This window comes from Salmo trutta, chromosome 9, assembly GCF_901001165.1.
Source record: "Salmo trutta chromosome 9, fSalTru1.1, whole genome shotgun sequence".
Classification (NCBI taxonomy): Eukaryota; Metazoa; Chordata; class Actinopteri; order Salmoniformes; family Salmonidae; genus Salmo; species Salmo trutta.
The window spans coordinates 23507836-23528682 of record NC_042965.1 but is presented as its reverse complement, the minus strand read 5'-3'; the positions used below and the strand labels follow the sequence as shown (position 1 = coordinate 23528682).

At 43.9% G+C, this 20847-nt stretch overlaps 1 protein-coding gene across 1 annotated transcript in view; it reads left to right on the top strand.

Moving 5' to 3' along the window:
* The first annotated feature begins 1429 nt into the window (after nucleotides 1-1429).
* The window catches only part of LOC115200235 (pleckstrin homology domain-containing family A member 2-like), a 26688-nt gene continuing 7270 nt past the window's right edge, over nucleotides 1430-20847 (top strand). The window contains exons 1-7 of the mRNA XM_029763125.1: nucleotides 1430-1839; nucleotides 3326-3488; nucleotides 3751-3807; nucleotides 3913-3961; nucleotides 11438-11535; nucleotides 16778-16906; nucleotides 17049-17150. Coding sequence (XP_029618985.1) covers nucleotides 3348-3488; nucleotides 3751-3807; nucleotides 3913-3961; nucleotides 11438-11535; nucleotides 16778-16906; nucleotides 17049-17150 — 576 coding nt within the window. The 5' untranslated portion in view covers nucleotides 1430-1839; nucleotides 3326-3347. The remainder of the gene's footprint in view (nucleotides 1840-3325; nucleotides 3489-3750; nucleotides 3808-3912; nucleotides 3962-11437; nucleotides 11536-16777; nucleotides 16907-17048; nucleotides 17151-20847) is intronic.

Sequence of the window (20847 nt, the reverse complement as noted above, 5' to 3'; positions counted from 1 at the left end):
GGTTCTAATCTGTTTGCACGCATGTTCGTGGAAGTAGAAAAACATGTTGACTCAACCTACTTGTAGAGAAACACCAATCCTTCTCTCTTTCATGTTGACGAAACGGTCTATCACTCTGTCATACAGTACACTCTTATTTTTTGTTCTCCTAGGCTACCTGGCTAAAATGCTTGCTCGCTATAAAATGCTTGCTCGCTAGCCTAATTTTCATTCATGGGCAACGTTAGCTAGTTAACATTAGCCTTCTACATCCAGCTACTGTACATACTGAACTTCCATCCTCTCAGGCCAGGGGCACAACAATGTATGAAATAATGGTTGGATGAGAATCACCATTATAATCATTGGCCAGTTCGGAGAATTAAGTAAAACCAGAAGTCCAAATCCCTATCCATGGCTAATTTAGGAAAGGGCCAGTTTTAGCTAGCTAGCCACCGGAGGACAACAACACAACAATTCAAGTTGTTTCTGTTAATGACGTATGCTCTCAAAGCAATTTGATAGGAGAGACACCAAATACAAGCTGGCTTCCCAGGACACCTTTTTTTTTTACCTATGCTAGGACCATTCACAGTTGAGCTCGCTCAGTTTAGCTCAGCGTTGGTACATTTTTGAAACTTTTTTTTTTATACCAAATGCTCACTGGCTTCCCTTTCATTCAATGCTACAGCCAGCAACAATGTCATACTCGTTCGGACCAGACAGTATCAGATAGATGGCCTACACGTAGAGAGACAGAGGGGTGCTGTTTTGCTTGCTCTGATGCTTTCTCCTGTGAGATACATTCAGCCTCCAGGCTAGCCAGGAGTGTATTCATTAGTCGGATTCCATTGCAAAACGTTTTTGTCTGCTGCAAAACGTTTTGCAATGGAAACAATTGATTGTTTACTCTAGGAACCAAATGGAAGCAAACACAATGGGGAGGGACTTATCTGAATTTGTCCAATAGAAACTATTGGTTTTGTTGAATAAAGTTTTACATTTGTAGTAAATGGTTTCTGTTGCAAAACGTTTTGCAACAAATATTTGCAACAGAAAAAATGCTTAGCAACAGATTCAGACTATTGAATACATAGTTGACAGTATCCAGCAGATCCTACCCGCTTGCTTACAGCTGCACTATGGTCATGGCACAGAAATGTACCTCAATCCAGGGATGAGAATTGTCCCATTATCCAAACAGTTACTCTAAATTGTCCCATTATCCCAACTGTTACACCAAGAAGATTGAACCACTGCTATTAAACCTTGGAGAAACAGTTGGGATAATGGGACAATTTGGAGTACAAACTAATTTCTCATGCCTGGATTGAGGTATGTTTTCTGAGCCATATCTCATTTTCTGAGCCATATCTCTCACCTGCTCCAATGTGTCAATCTACACAGCAAGCCTGTCCGACCCTAGTGCAGCTGTAAGCAAGCGGGTCGGATCTGCTGGCTAAATTGACAGCTGCTGCAGAAAGTTACATTGTAGCGCAGAGCACAATGACAGTCATGAGGACAATTCAAACACGAAGCAACAACCGAGAGATCAGCGCCAGTCAAGAGTTCAAGTCAAGTTCTTCATGGGCTACTGTAGTTAATGTCGTTTTTGTCCAGTAACAACGAGCAAGAGACTAGATCATTTCCGGGGTTGGTTCTAGGTCGAAAATATATTATAATTGCGAGCTCTACCCGGAAAGAAGCCACAGCGGTGTTCGGGTGCTGCACACATACATTTCAGTTGTCAGGCTATGTCATGTAAACTCGGAGTAACAGCGGGTTTAAACTTCCATTTTACCCTGGTGAGACGCGTTTTATTTACTCTTCCACTTCGGGCATACTGACCAGCTAAAACGGGTAAGTTTTCGCGGAATTTATGTCTGCGTGTGTATGTGTGCGCGTGCGCGCGTCTTGTTGGGAGGGGTGGGGGTTGTGGTCGGAAGATAATTGAATCAGGAAACTTTCATGTCATCTCAACCTGATGCTAAATCATGCTTTATTGGCTGACGAAGTTATCCATATGGGTCGACAACTAGTGAAATAACTGACAGACAGTTTATCTATGGAACAAAGCCCACTGAGCACCTGACGAAATCATGTATATATGATACAGGATGCGTTCCATCTGTATCTGATCCAATAGATAGATAGATAGGTAGATTGATACTTGATACTATCTATCTATCTCCGCATTTGGTTTGGGGAATAAATGTGCATTTAAACAAAATGAAATATTTACACGAATCAGGCCTATATGGAACAATCAACATGGAATCACACACAAATCACCATGTATAGTAAAGATGGATAACTACTTTAAGTTTTCCAGCTATGCCAACATGTAGCCTAATTTCAGACTTGGTTACTGCTGGTGGTGTAAAGTAACTAAGTAAAAATACTTAAGTAGTTTTTTGGGTATCTGTGCTTTACTGTTTATAATTTGGACAACTTTTACTTTTTCTCCACTAGGTTCCTAAAGAAAATATGTACATTTTACTCAAATGCTCAGACAGGACAGCAATATGGTCCAATTCACGCACTTATCAATATAATGCATTGTCATCCCTACTGCCTCTGATCTGGCGGACATACTAAACACAAATACTGCTTTTGTCAATTGTGTTGGAGTGTGCCCTGGCTGTCTGTAAATCATGCAGTCAGATTTACTTAATGTAAGTAGTTTGATGTACAGGATTCACTTTTTACTTTTACTCAAGTATGACAATTGAGTACTTTTTCCACCACTGTACTTAAGTACATTTAAAACCAGATACTTTTGGGGACTTTTACTTGAGTCATTTTCTATTAAGGTATCTTTACTTTTATTCAAGTATAACAATAGAGAACGTTTTCCACCACTGGTTACTGCTGCTATGCTTAATGCCAAAAATATATTATTTGTTTTATACCAATCATTGGCTGTGTGTCTGCATGTGTGTTTTTCTTTATTTCCTAAAACAAAATGTTGTTCATATTGCCTGTTTCAGAGGGGAAGTTGTCTTTGTATGCTCATGTGACCAGGTAGGTGCAATAACTGCACAGATGATGTCATGATGGTGTTATGTCCTCAGCATGTCAGTCTCTCTGACAGTTAGGTTAGGTTGTCCTCTGATGTTCATTCCCTTGTCACTCTCTCTCTGCCCCCTCCCCTTTCTCTCTCTCTATCTGGCCAGATGAAATGTGCCTGTATGCAGATCTGTTCAGTAGTCTATAATTTCCAGCTGTGGTGAATCCTCTGGTTAGCAGCACAGCCTCGGGCCTTAGGCTTAGCTAGGCTGCCTCAATAACGTCACATGAAAAACTGCTGAGTGTGTGTGTGACATGCCTCCCCCCCATCTCTCAGTGATGTGGTAGCAGGCAGCAGTATGCCGTACGTGGACAGACAGAACCGTGTGTGTGGCTTTCTAGACATCGAGGAGAAAGAGAGCAGCAACCGCTTCCAGAGACGCTATTTGATACTGGACACACAGGGCAACACACTGCTGTGGTACATGGACAACCCCCAGGTACACACAACCACGCACATCATACTGCCTGTACAAATACACATGATCTCTGATGTGTCTGAGGCAGAGTTGGGCAGAGTGTGTTCAGATAGTGGTTGTGTTCCGCCACTAGCAGAGTAGAAACACACCTCCTATAGAGGAAGTGAGACTAGGAGTAGAAGGCTTCTGTGTCTTTAACTATCTCTGCCTGCAGAAGTGTTTGTTATATTGAGTGTTGTGTTACTGTGTTTATTACATTGGTGTGTTGTATCACTGCCTGTAGAACCTGCCCAGTGGAGCGAACGCAGTCGGGAGTCTGCAGCTGACATATATCTCCAAGGTAACAACACCCTAAAACAGATTACTTATTAAGGGCAATGTTTTTGACTAATTCCAGACTCTCATCTTCTCTCTTTTGTCTTCTCCTCCTCTGTTTGGGGGTTAGGTGAGCGAGGCCACAGGGAAACAGAAGCCCAAGACTGAGTTCTGCTTTGGTGAGTCAACGTGTGTGTGTGTGTGTGTGTGTGTGTGTGGTCTCATGGCCCTGGTGAAACACGTACAGTAAAATGTGTTCCTATGTTTATCATACCTGTTCTGTCCTCTTTGCAGTGACCTCTGTATTTATGTTCTGTATTGCTATATTATATATTTATATGTACAGTACCAGTCAAGAGTTTGGACACATCTACCCATTCAAGGGTTTTTCTTTATTTTTACTATTTTCTACATTGTAGAATAATAGTGAAGACATCAAAACTATGAAATAACACATATAGAATCATGTAGTAACTAAAAAAAGTGTTAAACAAATTCAAAATATATTTTATATTTGAGATTCTTCAAAGTAGCCACCCTTTGCCTTGATGACAGCTTTGCACACTCTTGACATTCTCTCAACCAGCTTCATGAGGTAGTCACCTGCAATGCATTTCAATTAACAGGTGTGCCTTGATAAGTTAATTTGTGTAATTTCTTTCCTTCTTATTGCATTTGAGCCAAACAGTTGTGTTGTGACAAGGTAGGGTTGGTATACAGAAGATAGCCCTATCTGGTAAAAGACCAAGTCCATATTATGGCAAGAACAGCTCAAATAAGCAAAGAGAAACGACAGTCCATCATTACTTTAAGACATGGTCAGTCAATCTGAAAAATGTCAAGAACTTTGAAAGTTTCTTCAAGTGCAGACGCAAAAACCATCAAGCACGATGATGAAACTGGCTCTCATGAGGACCGCCACAGGAAAGGAAGACCCAGAGTCACCTCTACTGCAGAGGATACGTTCATTAGAATTAATAGCCTCAGAAATTGCAGCCCAAATAAACTAAGCAAAAAAATAAATGTCCCTTTTTCAGGACCCTGTCTTTCAAAGATAATTGGTAAAAATCCAAATAACTTCACAGATCTTCATTGTAAAGGGTTTAACACTGTTTCCCATGCTTGTTCAATGAACCATAAACAATTAATGAACCTGCACCTGTGGAATGGTCGTTAGGACACTAACAGCTTACAGACGTTGACAAATAAGGTCACAGTTATGAAAACCTGAGACACTAAAGAGGCCTTTCTACTGACTCTGGAAAAAAAAGAAGATGCCCAGGGTCCCTGCTCATCTGCGTGAACGTGTCTTAGGCATGCTGCAAGGAGGGATGAGGACTGCAGATGTGGCCAGGGCAATAAATTGCAATGTCCGTACTGTGAGACGCCTAAGACAGCGCTACAGGGAGACAGGACGGACAGCTGATCGTCCTTACAGTGGCCTCCCATGTGTAACAACACCTGCACAGGATCGGTACATCCGAACATCACACCTGCGGGACAGGTACAGGATGGCAACAACAACAGCCCGAGTTACACCAGGATCGCACAATCCCTCCATCAGTGCTCAGACTGTCCGCAATAGGCTGAGAGAGGCTGGACTGAGGGCTTGTAGGCCTGTTGTAAAGCAGGTCCTCACCAGACATCACCAACAACAACGTCGCCTATGGGCACAAACCCACCGTTGTTGGACCAGACAGGACTGGCAAAAAGTGCTCTTCACTGAGGAGTCGCGGTTTTGTCTCACCAGGGGTGATGGTCGGATTTACGTTTATCATTGAAGGAATGAGCGTTACACCGAGGCCTGTACTCTGGAGCGGGATCGATTTGGAGGTGGATGGTCCGTCATGGTCTGGGGCGGTGTGTCACAGCATCATCGGACTGAGCTTGTTGTCATTGCTTGTTGTCAGGCAATCTCAACGCTGTGTGTTACTGGGAAGACATCCTCTTCCCTCATGTGGTACCCTTCCTGCAGGCTCATCCTGACATGACCCTCCAGCATGACAATGCTACCAGCCATACTGCTCGTTCTGTGCGTGATTTCCTGCAAGACAGGAATGTCAGTATTCTGCCATGGCCAGCGAGGAGCCCGGATCTTAATTCCATCCGCTGTGCCCTCAACCGGCTGTTGCCGGACGTCGGAGCAGACGCTTCTACTTACCCCGGCCTGCTAACTTTAAACGCTGTGTCTTCGGCGTGCTAGCGTAGTAACAACTACGCCGCAGCTTCCCTGTTTCATCTATTGCTGTTCACTGGACCATATGATCACTTGGCTACATAGCTGATGCCTGCTGGACTGTTCATTTGTCACGGTACTCCATTTTGTTTATATATATAAATAATCTATATATATATATATATATATATATATATATATATCTCTCTCTCTGTCGGCCCTAGCCCTGAACTCAGGCCCTGTGTGTAGTTAACCGACCCCTCTCTGCCCATTCATCGCCATTTTACCTGTTGTCTTAGTTGATTAGCTGTTGTTGTCTTAACAGTTGTTGTCTTAGCTAGCTCTCCCAATCAATACCTTTGATTGCTTTTTGCCTTGCTTTATGTCTCTCTCAAATGTCAATATGCCTTGTATACTGTTGTTTAGGATAGTTATCATTGTTTTAGTTTACAGTGGAGCCCCTAGTCCCACTCTACATGCCTCAGATTCCTCCTTTGTCCCACCCCCCACACATGCGGTGACCTCACCCAGTATAACCAGCACGTCCAGAGATGCAACCTCTCTTATCATCACTTACCTCCACTGTACCCGCACCCCACTATACCCCTGTCTGCACATTTATGCCCCGAATCTATTCTAGCACGCCCAGAAATCTGCTCCTTTTATTCTCTGTCCCCAACGCACTAGACGACCAGTTTTGATAGCCTTTAGCCGTACCCTCATCCTACTCCTCCTCTGTACCTTGGGTGATGTGGAGGTTAACCCAGGCCCTGCGTGTCCCCAGGCACTCTCATTTGTTGACTTCTGTAATCGAAAAAGCCTTGGTTTCAAGCATGTTAACATCAGAAGCCTCCTCCCTAAGTTTGTTTTACTCACTGCTTTAGCACACTACGCCAACCCTGATGTTCTTGCCGTGTCTGAATCCTGGCTAAGGAAGGCCACCAAAAATTCTGAGATTTCCAAACCCAACTACAACATTTCCCGTCAAGATAGAACTGCCAAAGGGGGAGGAGTTAGCCTGCAAAGTTCTGTCATACTTTCCAGGTCTATGCCCAAACAGTTGGAACTTTTCATTTTTAAAATGAATCTCTCCAGAAATATGTCTCTCACTGTTGCCGCCTGTTATAGACCCCCCTCAGCTCCCATCTGTGCCCTGGACACCATATGTGAATTGATTGCCCCTCATCTATCTTCAGAGTTCTTTCTGTTAGGTGACCTAAACTGGGACATCCTACAATCTAAGCTAGATGCCCTCAATCTCACACAAATCATCAAGGAACCCACCAGGTACAACCCTAAATCCGTAAACATGGGCACCCTCATAGATATTATCCTGACCAACTTGCCCTCCAAATACACCTCTGCTGTTTTTAATCAGGATCTCAGCGACCACTACCTCATTGCCTGCATCCGCTATGGGTCCGCGGTCAAACGACCACCCCTCATCACTGTCAAACGCTCCCTAAAACACTCTGCGAGCAGGCCTTTCTAATCGACCTGGCCCGGGCATCCTGGAAGGATATTGACCTCATCCCATCAGTCGAGGATGCCTGGTCATCTTTAAAAGTAATTTCCTCACCATTTTAAATAAGCATGCCCCTTTCAAAAAATGTAGAACTAAGAACAGATATAGCCCTTGGTTCACTCCAAACCTGACTGCCCTTGACCAGCACAAAAACATCCTGTGGCGGACTGCAATAGCATCGAATAGTCCCCGCGATATGCAACTGTTCAGGGAAGTCAGGAACCAATACACACAGTCAGTTAGGAAAGCAAAGGCTAGCTTTTTCAAACAGAAATTTGCATCCTGTAGCTCTAACTCCAAAATGTTTTGGGACACTGTAAAGTACATGGAGAACAAGAGCACCTGCTCCCAGCTGCCCACTGCACTGAGGCTAGGTAACACGGTCACCACCGATAAATCCATGATAATCGAAAATTTCAATAAGCATTTCTCTATGGCTGGCCATGCTTTCCTCCTGGCTACCCCAACCCCGGCCAACAGCTCCGCCCTCCCCCGCAGCTACTTGCCCGAGCCTCCTCAGCTTCTCCTTCACCCAAATCCAGATAGCAGATGTTCTGAAATAGCTGCAAAACCTGGACCCCTACAAATCAGCTGGGCTAGACAATCTGGACCCTCTCTTTCTAAAACTATCTGCCGCCATTGTTGCAACCCCTGTTATACTAGTCTGTTCAACCTCTCTTTCGTATCGTCCGAGATTCCTAAAGATTGGAAAGCTGCCGCAGTCATCCTCTTCAAAGGGGGTGACACTCTAGACCCATACTGTTATAGACCTATATCCATCCTGCCCTTCCTCTCTAAAGTCTTCAAAAGCCAAGTTAATAAACAGATCACTGACCATTTCGAATCCCACAGTACCTTCACCACTGTGCAATCCGGTTTCCGAGCTGGTCACGGGTGCACCTCAGCCACGCTCAAGGTACCAAACAATATCATAACCGCCATCGATAAAAAACAGTACTGTGCAGCCGTCTTCATCGACCTGGCCAAGGCTTTCGACTCTGTCAATCACCGTATTCTTATCGGCAGACTCAATAGCCTTGGTTTCTCAAATGACTGCCTCACCTGGTTCACCAACGACTTTGCAGACAGAGTTCAGTGTGTCAAATCGGAGGGCCTGTTGTCCAGACCTCTGGCAGTCTCTATGGGGGTACCACAGGGTTCAATTCTCGGGCCGACTCTTTTCTCTGTATATATCAATGATGTCGCTCTTGCTGCAGGTGATTCCCTGATCCACCTCTACGCAGACGACCCCATTCTGTATACATCTGGCCCTTCTTTGGACACTGTGTTAACTAACCTCCAAACGAGCTTCAATGCCATACAACACTCCTTCCATGGCCTCCAACTGCTCTTAAACGCTAGTAAAACCAAATGCATGCTTTTCAACCGTTCGCTGCCCGCACCCGCCCGCCCGACTAGCATCACTACCCTGGATGGTTCTGACCTAGAATATGTGGACAACTACAAATACCTAGGTGTCTGGCTAGACTGTAAACTCTCCTTCCAGACTCATATTAAACATCTCCAATCCAAAATCAAATCTAGAATCGGCTTTCTATTTCGCAACAAAGCCTCCTTCACTCACGCCGCCAAACTTACCCTAGTAAAACTGACTATTCTACCGATCCTCGACTTCGGCAATGTCATCTACAAAATAGCTTCCAATACTCTACTCAGCAAACTGGATGCAGTCTATCACAGTACCATCCGTTTTGTTACCAAAGCCCCTTATACCACCCACCACTGCGACCTGTATGCCTTAGTCGGCTGGCCCTCGCTACATATTCATCGCCAGACCCACTGGCTCCAGGTCATCTATAAGTCTATGCTAGGTAAAGCTCCGCCTTATCTCAGCTCACTGGTGACGATAACAACACCCACCCGTAGCACACGCTCCAGCAGGTATATCTCACTGGTCATCCCCAAAGCCAACACCTCATTTGGCCGCCTTTCCTTCCAGTTCTCTGCTGCCAGTGACTGGAACGAATTGCAAAAATCGCTGAAGCTGGAGACTTATATTTCCCTCACTAACTTTAAACATCAGCTATCTGAGCAGCTAACCGATCGCTGCAGCTGTACATAGTTCATCTGTAAATAGCCCACCCAATCTACCTACCTCATCCCCATATTTGTTTTTATTTACTTTTCTGCTCTTTTGCACACCAGTATCTCTACTTGCACATCATCATCTGCTCATTTATCACTCCAGTGTTATTCTGCTCAATTGTAATTACTTCGCTACTATGGCCTATTTATTGCCTACCTCCTCACGCCATTTGCACACACTGTATATAGACTTTCTTTTTTTCTATTGTGTTATTGACTGTACACTTGTTTATTCCATGTGTAACTCTGTGTTGTTTGTGTCACACTGCTTTGCTTTATCTTGGCCAGGTCGCAGTTGTAAATGAGAACTTGTTCTCAACTAGCTTACCTGGTTAAATAAAAGTGAAATAATTTGTAAAAAAAAATCTTAATCCCATTGAGCACGTCTGGGACCTGTTGGATCGGAGGGTGAGGGCTAGGGCCATTCCCCCCCAGAAATGTCTGGGAACTTGCAGGTGCCTTGGTGGAAGAGTGGGGTAACATCTCACAGCAAGAACTGGCAAATCTGGTGCAGTCCATAAGGAGGAGATGCACTGCAGTACTTAATGCAGCTGGTTGCCACACCAGATACTGACTATTACTTTTGATTTTGATTCAGATTTTTTTCCCCCTTTGTTCAGGGACACAATCAATTTCTGTTAGTCACATGTCTATGGAACTTGTTCAGTTTATGTCTCAGTTGTTGAATCTTATGTTCATACAAATATTTACACATGTTAAGTTTGCTGAAAATAAACACAGTTGACAGTGAGAGGATGTTTCTTTTTTTGCTGAGTTTAAATGCTTCACAGAGTTTAAGTAGATAAAAAACATGAGCGGGCGCACACACAGAATAGAAGTTTGTGTAGAGGTGCTGACTAACGGCGAATAAGCTATCAAAATAAAGTCACAGAGTTCAAGTAACATCAACTGTTCAGAGGAGACTGTGTGAATCAGGCCTTCATGGTCGAATTGTTGCAAAGAACTACTAAAGGACACCAATAAGCAGAAGAGACTTGCTTGGGCCAAGAAAGATGACAGACTGAGTCCAAATTTTAGATGGTGTTTCCAACCACCGTGTCTTTGTGAGATGCAGAGTAGGTGAACAGATGATCTCCGCATGTGTGGTTCCCACTGCGAAGCATGGAGGAGGAGGTGTGGGTGTGCTTTGCTGGTGACACTGTCAGTGATTATTTAGAATTCAAGTCACACTTAACCAGCATGGGTACCACAGTGTTCTGCAGCAATACGCCATCCCATCTAGTTAGTGGGACTCTCATTTGTTTTTCAACAGGACAATGATCCAACACACCTCCAGGCTGTGTAAGGGCTATTTTACCAAGAAAGAGAGTGATGGAGTGCTGCCTCAGGTGACCTGGCCTCCACAATCACCCAAACTCATCCCAATTGAGATGGTTTGGGCTGAGTTGGACCGCAGCTTCACCTGGAATGCAGAGTGGAGGAAAAGCAACAAACAAGTGCTCTGCATATGTGGGAACTCCTTCAAGACTGTTGGAAAAGCATTCCAGATGAAGCTGGTTGAGAGAATGCCAAGTGTGCAAAGCTGTCTTCAAGGCAAAGGGTGCCTACTTTGAATTATCTAAAATCTAAAATATATTTAGATTTGTTTAACACTTTTTGTTGGTTTATATATATATATATATATATATATATATATATATATATATATATATATATATATATGTGTGTGTGTGTGTGTGTGTGTGTGTGTGTGTGTGTGTGTGTTCATAGTTTTGATGTCTTCACTATTATTCTACAATGTAGAAAATAGTAAAAATAAAGAAAATCCCTTGACTGAGTAGGTGTGTCCAAACTTTTAAATAGTACTGTATATCACTATGTCTGCAGTGATCAATGCAGTATCTCGGCGGTATTTCCTCCAAGCCAACGATGCTGCTGACCTCAGAGAATGGGTCATTGCTCTCAACAAAGCCACCAAGATCACTGTGAGTACCCCAACTCATGTAGCATCAAATCAACTTTTACATTCAGACATCTAATCAATACACGTATAATGTTCCATCAAACTGAGACTTAGCGATATTAAGTTGCCACAACCAGCACTGCATATGTTGCAGATGAGCGTGATGCAAGACAATGCACTCCCCAGAACCGCTGGAAAACATGTGGCGAGACAGCATCTGCCCCAGTACTTTTCAATCTCACGCCACTTTCAAAGCAGCAGCACCAACCAGGCCAGTAACTTCTCAGCACATTTTTGCCTTCCAGTTCAGCATCTACCTGCTCTGTCACCGTCTACCATTGAAAACCATTGAAGACGACACACAGAAAGTTGTGCTGTTTGTATTTGAGCAATATGATTGGCCGTTCATTCAAGCACCACTACGCTCCCGCGAGTCACCACTTCTCGAGCAGTACAGAAGTTGATGGCTACATTCACAACGCAGATGCGAGCTGTCCTGAGCAAAAATAAGCGCCCATCAATCTACTCGCTGAGCTTATTTATTTTAGGGAAAGTGATTTACAAAAGTAAACTTTCAATAGTGAACATATTAGCAATATGCTGGCTACTGTTGATAGTATGTATAAAGATAGATACAAAAAGACACCTAGCATTGGTCTTGGCTAGCCAGTCAATGTCTATTTTGGAATGTTTGTTTTAAAGGGGCAGCATCCTATTTTGAGATGTGAAAGACCCCAGAAAAGACACGTAACGAATTTTGCCAAACCACTTTAGAACCAATGGTGTCACCTTTGGTACTCACAGAGTATCACAGACCATCTTCTGCCAGCTTGCTACCCATGGCTCGGCTAGCTGTCTGAATCGCCGTGATCCCAACCAACCTCACTACTCACTGGACCCTTATGATCACTCGGCTAAGCATGCCTCTCCTTAATGTCAATATGCCTTGTCCATTGCTGTTCTGGTTAGTGTTTATTGGCTTATTTCACTGTAGAGCCTCTAGCCCTGCTCATTATACCTTATCCAACCTTTCAGTTCCACCACCCACACATGTGATGACATCACCTGGTTTCAATTATGTTTCTAGAGACAATATCTCTCTCATCATCACTCAATGCCTAGGTTTACCTCCAATGTATTCACATCCTACCATACCTTTGTCTGTACATTATACCTTGAAGCTATTTTATCGCCCCCAGAAACCTGCTCCTTTTACTCTCTGTTCTGGACGTCCTAGACGACCAATTCTCATAGTTTTTAGCTGTACCCTTATCCTACTCCTCCTCTGTTCCTCTGGCGATGTAGAGGTGAATCCAGGCCCTGCAGTTCCTAGCTCCACTCCTATTCCCCAAGCGCTCTCTTTTGATGACTTCTGTAACCGCAATAGCCTTGGTTTCATGCATGTTAACATTAGAAGCCTCCTCCCTAAGTTTGTTTTATTCACTGCTTTAGCACACTCTGCCAACCCGGATGTCCTAGCCGTGTCTGTATCCTGGCTTAGGAAGACCACCAAAAATGTTGAACCAGGAACAGATATAGCCCTTGGTTCTCTCCAGACCTGACTGCCCTTAACCAACACAAAAACATCCTGTGGCGTTCTGCATTAGCATCGAACAGCCCCCGTGATATGCAGCCTTTCAGGGAAGTTAGAAACCAATATAGGCAGTTAGAAAAGCCAAGGCTAGCTTTTTCAATCAGAAATTTGCTTCCTGCAACACAAACTCAAAAAAGTTCTGGGACACTGTAAAGTCCATGGAGAATAAGAGCACCTCCTCCCAGCTGCCCACTGCACTGAGGATAGGAAACTCTGTCACCACCGATAAATCCACTATAATTGAGAATTTCAATAAGCATTTTTCTACGGCTGGCCATGCTTTCCACCTGGCCACCCCTACCCCGGTCAACAGCACTGCACCCCCCACAGCAACTCGCCCAAGCCTTCCCCATTTCTCCTTCTCCCAAATCCAGCCAGCTGATGTTCTGAAAGAGCTGCAAAATCTGGACCCCTTACAAATCAGCCGGGCTAGACAATCTGGACCCTTTCTTTCTAAAATTATCTGCCGAAATTGTTGCAACCCCTATTACTAGCCTGTTCAACCTCTCTTTCGTGTCGTCTGAGATTCCCAAAGATTGGAAAGCAGCTGCGGTCATCCCCCTCTTCAAAGGGGGGGGGACATTCTTGACCCAAACTGCTACAGACCTACATCTATCCTACCCTGCCTTTCTAAGGTCTTCGAAAGCCAAGTCAACAAACAGATTACCGACCATTTCGAATCCCACCGCACCTTCTCCACTATGCAATCTGGTTTCAGAGCTGGTCATGGGTGCACCTCAGCCACGATCAAGGTCCTATACGATATCTTAACCGCCATCGATAAGAAACAATACTGTGCAGCCGTATTCATTGACCTGGCCAAGGCTTTCGACTCTGTCAATCACCACATCCTCATCGGCAGACTCAATAGTCTTGGTTTCTCAAATGATTGCCTCGCCTGGTTCACCAACTACTTCTCTGATAGAGTTCTGTGTGTCAAATCGGACCTCTGGCAGTCTCTATGGGGGTGCCACAGCGTTCAATTCTTGGGCCGACTTTATACATCAGTGATGTCGCTCTTGCTGCTGGTGAGTCTCTGATCCACCTCTATGCAGACGACACCATTCTGTATACTTCTGGCCCCTCTTTGGACACTATGTTAACTAACCTCCAGACGAGCTTCAATGCCATACAACTCTCCTTCCGTGGCCTCCAACTGCTCTTAAATACAAGTAAAACTAAATGCATGCTCTTCAACCGATCATTGCCCGCACCTGCCCGCCCGTCCAGCATCACTACTCTGGACTGTTCTGACTTAGAATATGTGGACAACTACAAATACCTAGGTGTCTGGTTAGACTGTAAACTCTCCTTCCAGACTCACATCAAACATCTCCAATCCAAAGTTAAATCTAGAATTGGCTTCCTATTTCGCAACAAAGCATCCTTCACTCATGCTGCCAAACATACCCTTGTAAAACTGACCATCCTACCGATCCTCGACTTCAGCGATGTCATTTACAAAATAGCCTCCAATACCCTACCCAATAAATTGGATGCAGTCTATCACAGTGCCATCCGTTTTGTCACCAAAGCCCCATATACTACCCACCACTGCGACCTGTACGCTCTCGTTGGCTGGCCCTCGCTTCACACTCGTCGCCAAACCCACTGGCTCCAGGTCATCTGCAAGACCCTGCTAGGTAAAGTCCCCCCTTATCTCAGCTCGCTGGTCACCATAGCAGCACCCACCTGTAGCACGCGCTCCAGCAGGTATATCTCACTGGTCACCCCCAAAGCCAATTCCTCCTTCGGCCGCCTCTCCTTCCAGTTCTCTGCTGCCAATGACTAGAACGAATTGCAAAAATCTCTGAAACTGGAAACACTTATCTCCCTCACTAGCTTTAAGCACCAGCTGTCAGAGCAGCTCACAGATCACTGCACCTGTACATAGCCCATCTATAATTTAGCCCAAACAACTACCTCTTCCCCTACTGTATTTATTTATTTATTTATTTAGCTCCTTTTCACCCCATTATTTCAATTTCTACTTTGCACTTTCTTCCACTGCAAATCTACCATTCCAGTGTTTTACTTGCTATATTGTATGTACTTCGCCACCATGGCCTTTTTTTGCCTTTACCTCCCTTCTCACCTCATTTGCTCACATTGTATATAGACTTATGTTTCTACTGTATTATTGACTGTATATTTGTTTTACTCCATGTGTAACTCTGTGTTGTTGTATGTGTCAAACTGCTTTGCTTTATCTTGGCCAGGTCGCAGTTGTAAATGAGAACTTGTTCTCAACTAGCCTACCTGGTTAAATAAAGGTGAAATAAAAAAAATAGAAAAATCTGCACGGATGCGCTTCAATAGCTACAACCTGATTGCTGAGAATCAGAAAGACCGGAGAAGGTTTGCGTTTCACTACTCTTGGTTATTGTGGAAATGGGCCTAACATTGCTGTTTACTTCGTGCATACAGTTGTACTGTAATATATTGGCACCCATGCACTTTACAATGAAGTGGGATGGAGCTGAATGTTCAGTTTTCTCTTCTCAAAACTGGTTGAATGGTTATTTTTACCTTGTAGGCTCCTGCAACTGTTGTTGTGTATTAGATATTACTGCACTGTTGGAGCACACACACACACACACACACACACACATACACACTAAAATATGAGGAAATGGTGAAACAGGACAGTGGGAGTTGTTTTGAGGTTTCAGATAGGAGATTCATATCAAATCAAATGTTATTTGTAACATGTGTCGAACACAACAGATCTTACTGTGAAATGCTTACTTACAAGCCCTTAACCAACAATGCATAGTAAGAAAATATTTGCTAAATAAACTAAAGTAAAAAAAAGTAACACAATAAAATAACAATAACGAGGCTATATACAGGGAGTACCGAGTCAATGTACGGGGTCATATTTACATTTAGGTAAGAAAAGTGTGTGTTGAAACTTATATCCAGCCTGTGGGGGGCTTTCCACACACACTGTTTTAACAGACTGCTGATGTTTGTGCTGTGGAGCTGCACTATAGAACACACACATGTAAACTTCTCGACCACACATTTGTTTTGGGGGGGGGGGGGGGGTCAGAGAGTTTAATGCTGAGTCATGGAGGTCATAAGGCCTGTAACTCCTCCCCTCCACACCACTACAGAAGGCTGAGAACAGCAGTTAGTGATTACATCCCAATAATCTCTTTTCTCTCTCTCTTTTTCTCCTGAAGTGTGTACTCGTTCACCACTTCACACAAATGTTTAAGCATTGGATTGGTATAGGCACGGCCTAGTGGGAGTTTTCATATACCAGTCATTTTGTTTTCAATCCATGAAAGGAGGTGAACAAGTGCACACTTCGGGAGAAAGGAGAAATTATTGGGACCTGTGACCCAATAGTCATCACTGTGTTTGGCTCTGTGAGGCTAGAGTGTGGTGCTACTCTGTTTCTTCTGTATTGTCACCTGCCCTCACACAGGAAACACAGATGCTCTCTCTATTCCACTTCCTCTTTGGCTCCCCCTGAAGAAACCCTGTAGGCCTACATGTGGGCCATGTTTATCTCAAATATCTTGTTTATCACTCCAGAAATATGTTATATTATAGTTTCATGGTTTATCAATAAGTGAAAGTTAATGATAATGTATTGTTGGATAAATGCTAAATGCTAGCTATGGGTTTGACTTAATGCTCAAACTGTTGTTTTCTGTAGGTCCCGAAAGCTGGACCTCTCCAGCCCAGGACAGAGGTTTCTATGGTAACCGGTGAGGCAGGGGGTAAGAGGCAGGCCTATAAGACTGAGATCATCGGGGGAGTGGTGGTGCACACCCCCATGTACCAGGTACTATGTTCTAGTCCAAACGCACCATTGCCATGGTGACCATGTTGGTGATTGTGATGATGGTGGTGATGACAATGGAGGGTGAGGATGATGATGATGTACAGTGATGGTGATAATAATGATGATTGTGTGTGTGTTGCAGAATGAGGGGGAGGAGATGGAGGTAGGGGACAGGAAGGTTAACACTGTAGGCAGTAGACCAGGCGTGCTGAGGTGTGGCTACTGTGTCAAACAGGGTAACATGGTGAGTACAAACACACACTAGCAACGGTCATCAAAATTGTTCAAAGGTTTTAATAAATGCAACAGTTGGACAATGGATGAAGATACTCCAAACCTTTTGGAATTTTTATAATCCATCAGATGTTGACAGAATTATAGCACAAAACATTTTACTGCCACGGACAAATAATGAACTTCAGGGATTTTGGTGGGAATTCAGGTCTTCAATTTATTGTAAAATTTCACTTTTATTTACTCATATACATTTTATAATGGTATTAGGTATTTGTAAAAATATGTTGTGCCTCGTTTGCATAAATATATGGGTGTATTTGAAAAGATTAACATAAACGGGTGGCATAGGGCTGTAAACACAACTTGCTCTGTGTAGGTCTACCTGCTCGACAATTATCTCATTCCAAAATCATGGCCATTAATATGGAGTTGTACCCCCATTTGCTGCTACAACAGCCTCCACTCTTCTGGGAAGACTTTCCACTCGATGTTGGAACATTGCTGCAGGGACTTGCTTCCATTCAGCTACGAGCATTAGTAAGGTTGGGCGATTTAGACCTGGCTCGCAGTCGGAGTTCCAATTCATCCCAAAGGTGTTCGATGGGGTTGAGGTCAGGGCTCTGTGCATGCCAGTCAAATTCTTCCACACCAATCTCTACTAACCATTTCTGTATGGACCTCGCTTTGTGCACGGGGGAATTGTCATGCTGAAACAGGATAAGGCCTTCCCCAAACTTGCCACAAAGTTGGAAGCACAGAATCGTCTAGAATGTCATTGTATGCTGTAGCATTAAGATTTCACTTCACTGGAACCTAGGGGCCTAGCCCGAACCATGAAAAACAGCCTCGGAGCATTATTCATCCTCCACCAAACTTTACAGTTGGCACTATGCATTCGGCAGGTAGCGTTCTCCTGGCATCCGCCAAACCCAGATTTGTCCGTTGGACTGCCAGATGGTGAAGCTGATCACTCCAGACAATGCGTTTCCACTGCTCCAGAGTCCAATGGAGGCGAGCTTTACACCAGTCCAGCCGACGCTTGGCATTGCGCATGGTGATCTTAGTGAAGGATGGTGAAGCTCCCGACTAACAGTTCTTGTGCTGACGTTGCTTCCAGAGGCAGTTTGGAACTCTGTAGTGAGTGTTGCAACCGATGACAGATGATTTTTACTCGTTTCAGCAGTCCCATTCTGTGAGGTTGTATGGCCTACCATTTTGAGGCTGAGCCGCTGTTGCTCGTAGACGTTTCCACTTCACAATAACAGCACTTACATTTGACCGGGGCAGCTCTAGCAGGGCAGACATTTGACGAACTGACTTGTTGGAAAGGTGGCATCCTATGACGGTGCCACGTAAAGGTCATTGAGCTGATTTTATATACCTGTCAGCAACTGGTCTGGATGAAATAGCTGAATCCACTAATTTTAAAGGGTGTACACATACTTTTGTGTGTGTACAGTGCATTCGGAAAGCATTCAGACCCCTTGACTTTTTCCACATTTTGTTACTTTATAGCCTTATTCTAAAATTGATTGAATCACTTTGTCCCTCAATCTACACACAATGCCCCATAATGACATAGAGAAAACATGTTTTTAGAAATGTTTGCACATTTATTAAAATAAAAAAACGGACCTTATTTACTCAAGTATTCAGACCCATTTCTATGTAACTCAATTGAGCTCAGATGCATCCTGTTTCCATTGATAATCGTTGAGATGTTTCTACAACTTGATTGGAGTCCATCTGTGGTAAATTCAATTGATTGGACATGATTTGTAAAGGCACACCTGTCTATATGAGGTCCCACAATTGACAGTGCATGTCAGAGCAAAAATTCAAGCCATGAGGTCGAAGGAATTGTCCGTAGAGCTCTGAGACAGGATTGTGTCGAAGCACAGATCTGGGGAAGGGTACCAAAATGTTTCTGCAGCATTGAAGGTCCCCAAGAACACAGTGGCCTCCATCATTCTTAAATGGAAGAAGTTTGGAACCACCAAGACTCTTCCTAGAGCTGGCTGCCCGGCCCAACTGATCAATCGGGGGAGAAGGTTCCTTGGTCAGGGAGGTGACCAAGAACCTGATGGTAAGTCTAACAGAGCTATAGAGTTCCTCAGTGGAGATGGGAGAACCTTCCAGAAGGACAACCATCTTTGCAGCACTCCACCAATCAGGCCTTTATGGTAGTGGCCTGACGGAAGCCACTCCCCAGTAAAAGGCACATGACAGCCTGTTGGGAGTTTGCCAAAAGGCACCTGAAGGACTCTCAGACCATGAGAAACAAGATTCTCTGGTCTGATGAAACCAAGATTGTACTCTTTGGCCTGAATACCAAGCATCACATCTGGAGTAAACCTGGCATCATCCCTACGGTGAAGCATGGTGGTGACAGCATCATGCTGTGGGGATGTTTTTCAGCACCAGGGACTGGGAGGCTTGTCATGATCGAGACAAAGATGAACGGAGCAAAGTAGAGAGACCCTTGATGAAAACCTGCTCCTGAGCTCTCAGGACCTCAGACTGGAGGTTTACCTTCCAACAGGACAACGAACCTAAGCACACAGCCAATGCAATGCAGGAGTGGCTTCAGAAGTCTCTGAATGTCCTTGAGTGGCCCAGCCAGAGCCCAGACTTTAACCCGATCGAACCTCTCTGGAGAGACCTGAAAATAGCTGTACAGCGATGCGCTCTATCCAACCTGACAGAACTTGAGAGGATCTGCAGAGATGAATGGGAGAAACTCCCCAAATACAGGTACACGAAGCTTGTAGATTCATACCCAAGAGGACTCGAAGCTGTAATCACTGCCAAAAGTGCTTCAACAAAGTACTCAATAAAGGGTCTGAATACTTATGTAAATGTGATATTTCAGTTTTTTGGTTTGAATAAATTTGCATAAATATCTAAAAACCGGTTTTCACTTTGTCTTTATGGAGTATTGTGTGTAGATTGATGAGGAAATAAATAAATGTAATCAATTTTAGAATAAGGCTGTAACGTAACAAAATGTGGAAAAATTCAAGGGGTCTGAATACTTTCCAAATACACTGTATACAGTAGTGTACAGTGTATTTGTTTTGTGAGATCAGACATATCACTATAAACCGAGTGTTCATTTTCAGAAGTTGCTTTCATTTCGGCTCATCTCATTTGTAAACATTTCAATTGTATTAAATTATAAAGTTTTTCAATTTCACAAAAAATGTACACCCATCAAAATAACTTTATCTTTTGTGATGTAAGTGTTGAGAAGATGCGTTAAATCCCAGACTAAGCTTTAGTATTTACCGGGGTGTGTTTGACAGGTCATTACTAAACATTTTCTGCGCTCGTAAAGTTAACTGGAAAAAATGAAAGCAACCAATCCAGCGAGATTGGTGACAATTGGATTTTCGACCCCTCAAACACAGGAAATGGATTTCTGAAAAAGACAGATCGTCAGGTAGGCTGAGCATGCACGTTGCTATATACATAGGGCTGGTGCGGTGATCGTATTACCATCACACCGGCGGCCACGAGTCATGAAGGCAGTCAAATTCCACATGACCGTTTAGTCACAGTAATTAGGCTTCTCCAAACTTTGCTGCTGCTGGTCATTAGCAGCCTACCAAACGTGCTAACTGCCTGGTACTCAGCACTCTATTGTCCCTCTAATCACTCTGACACCAATGCAAATGTATTCAAAAATCAAATCAAACACTTCA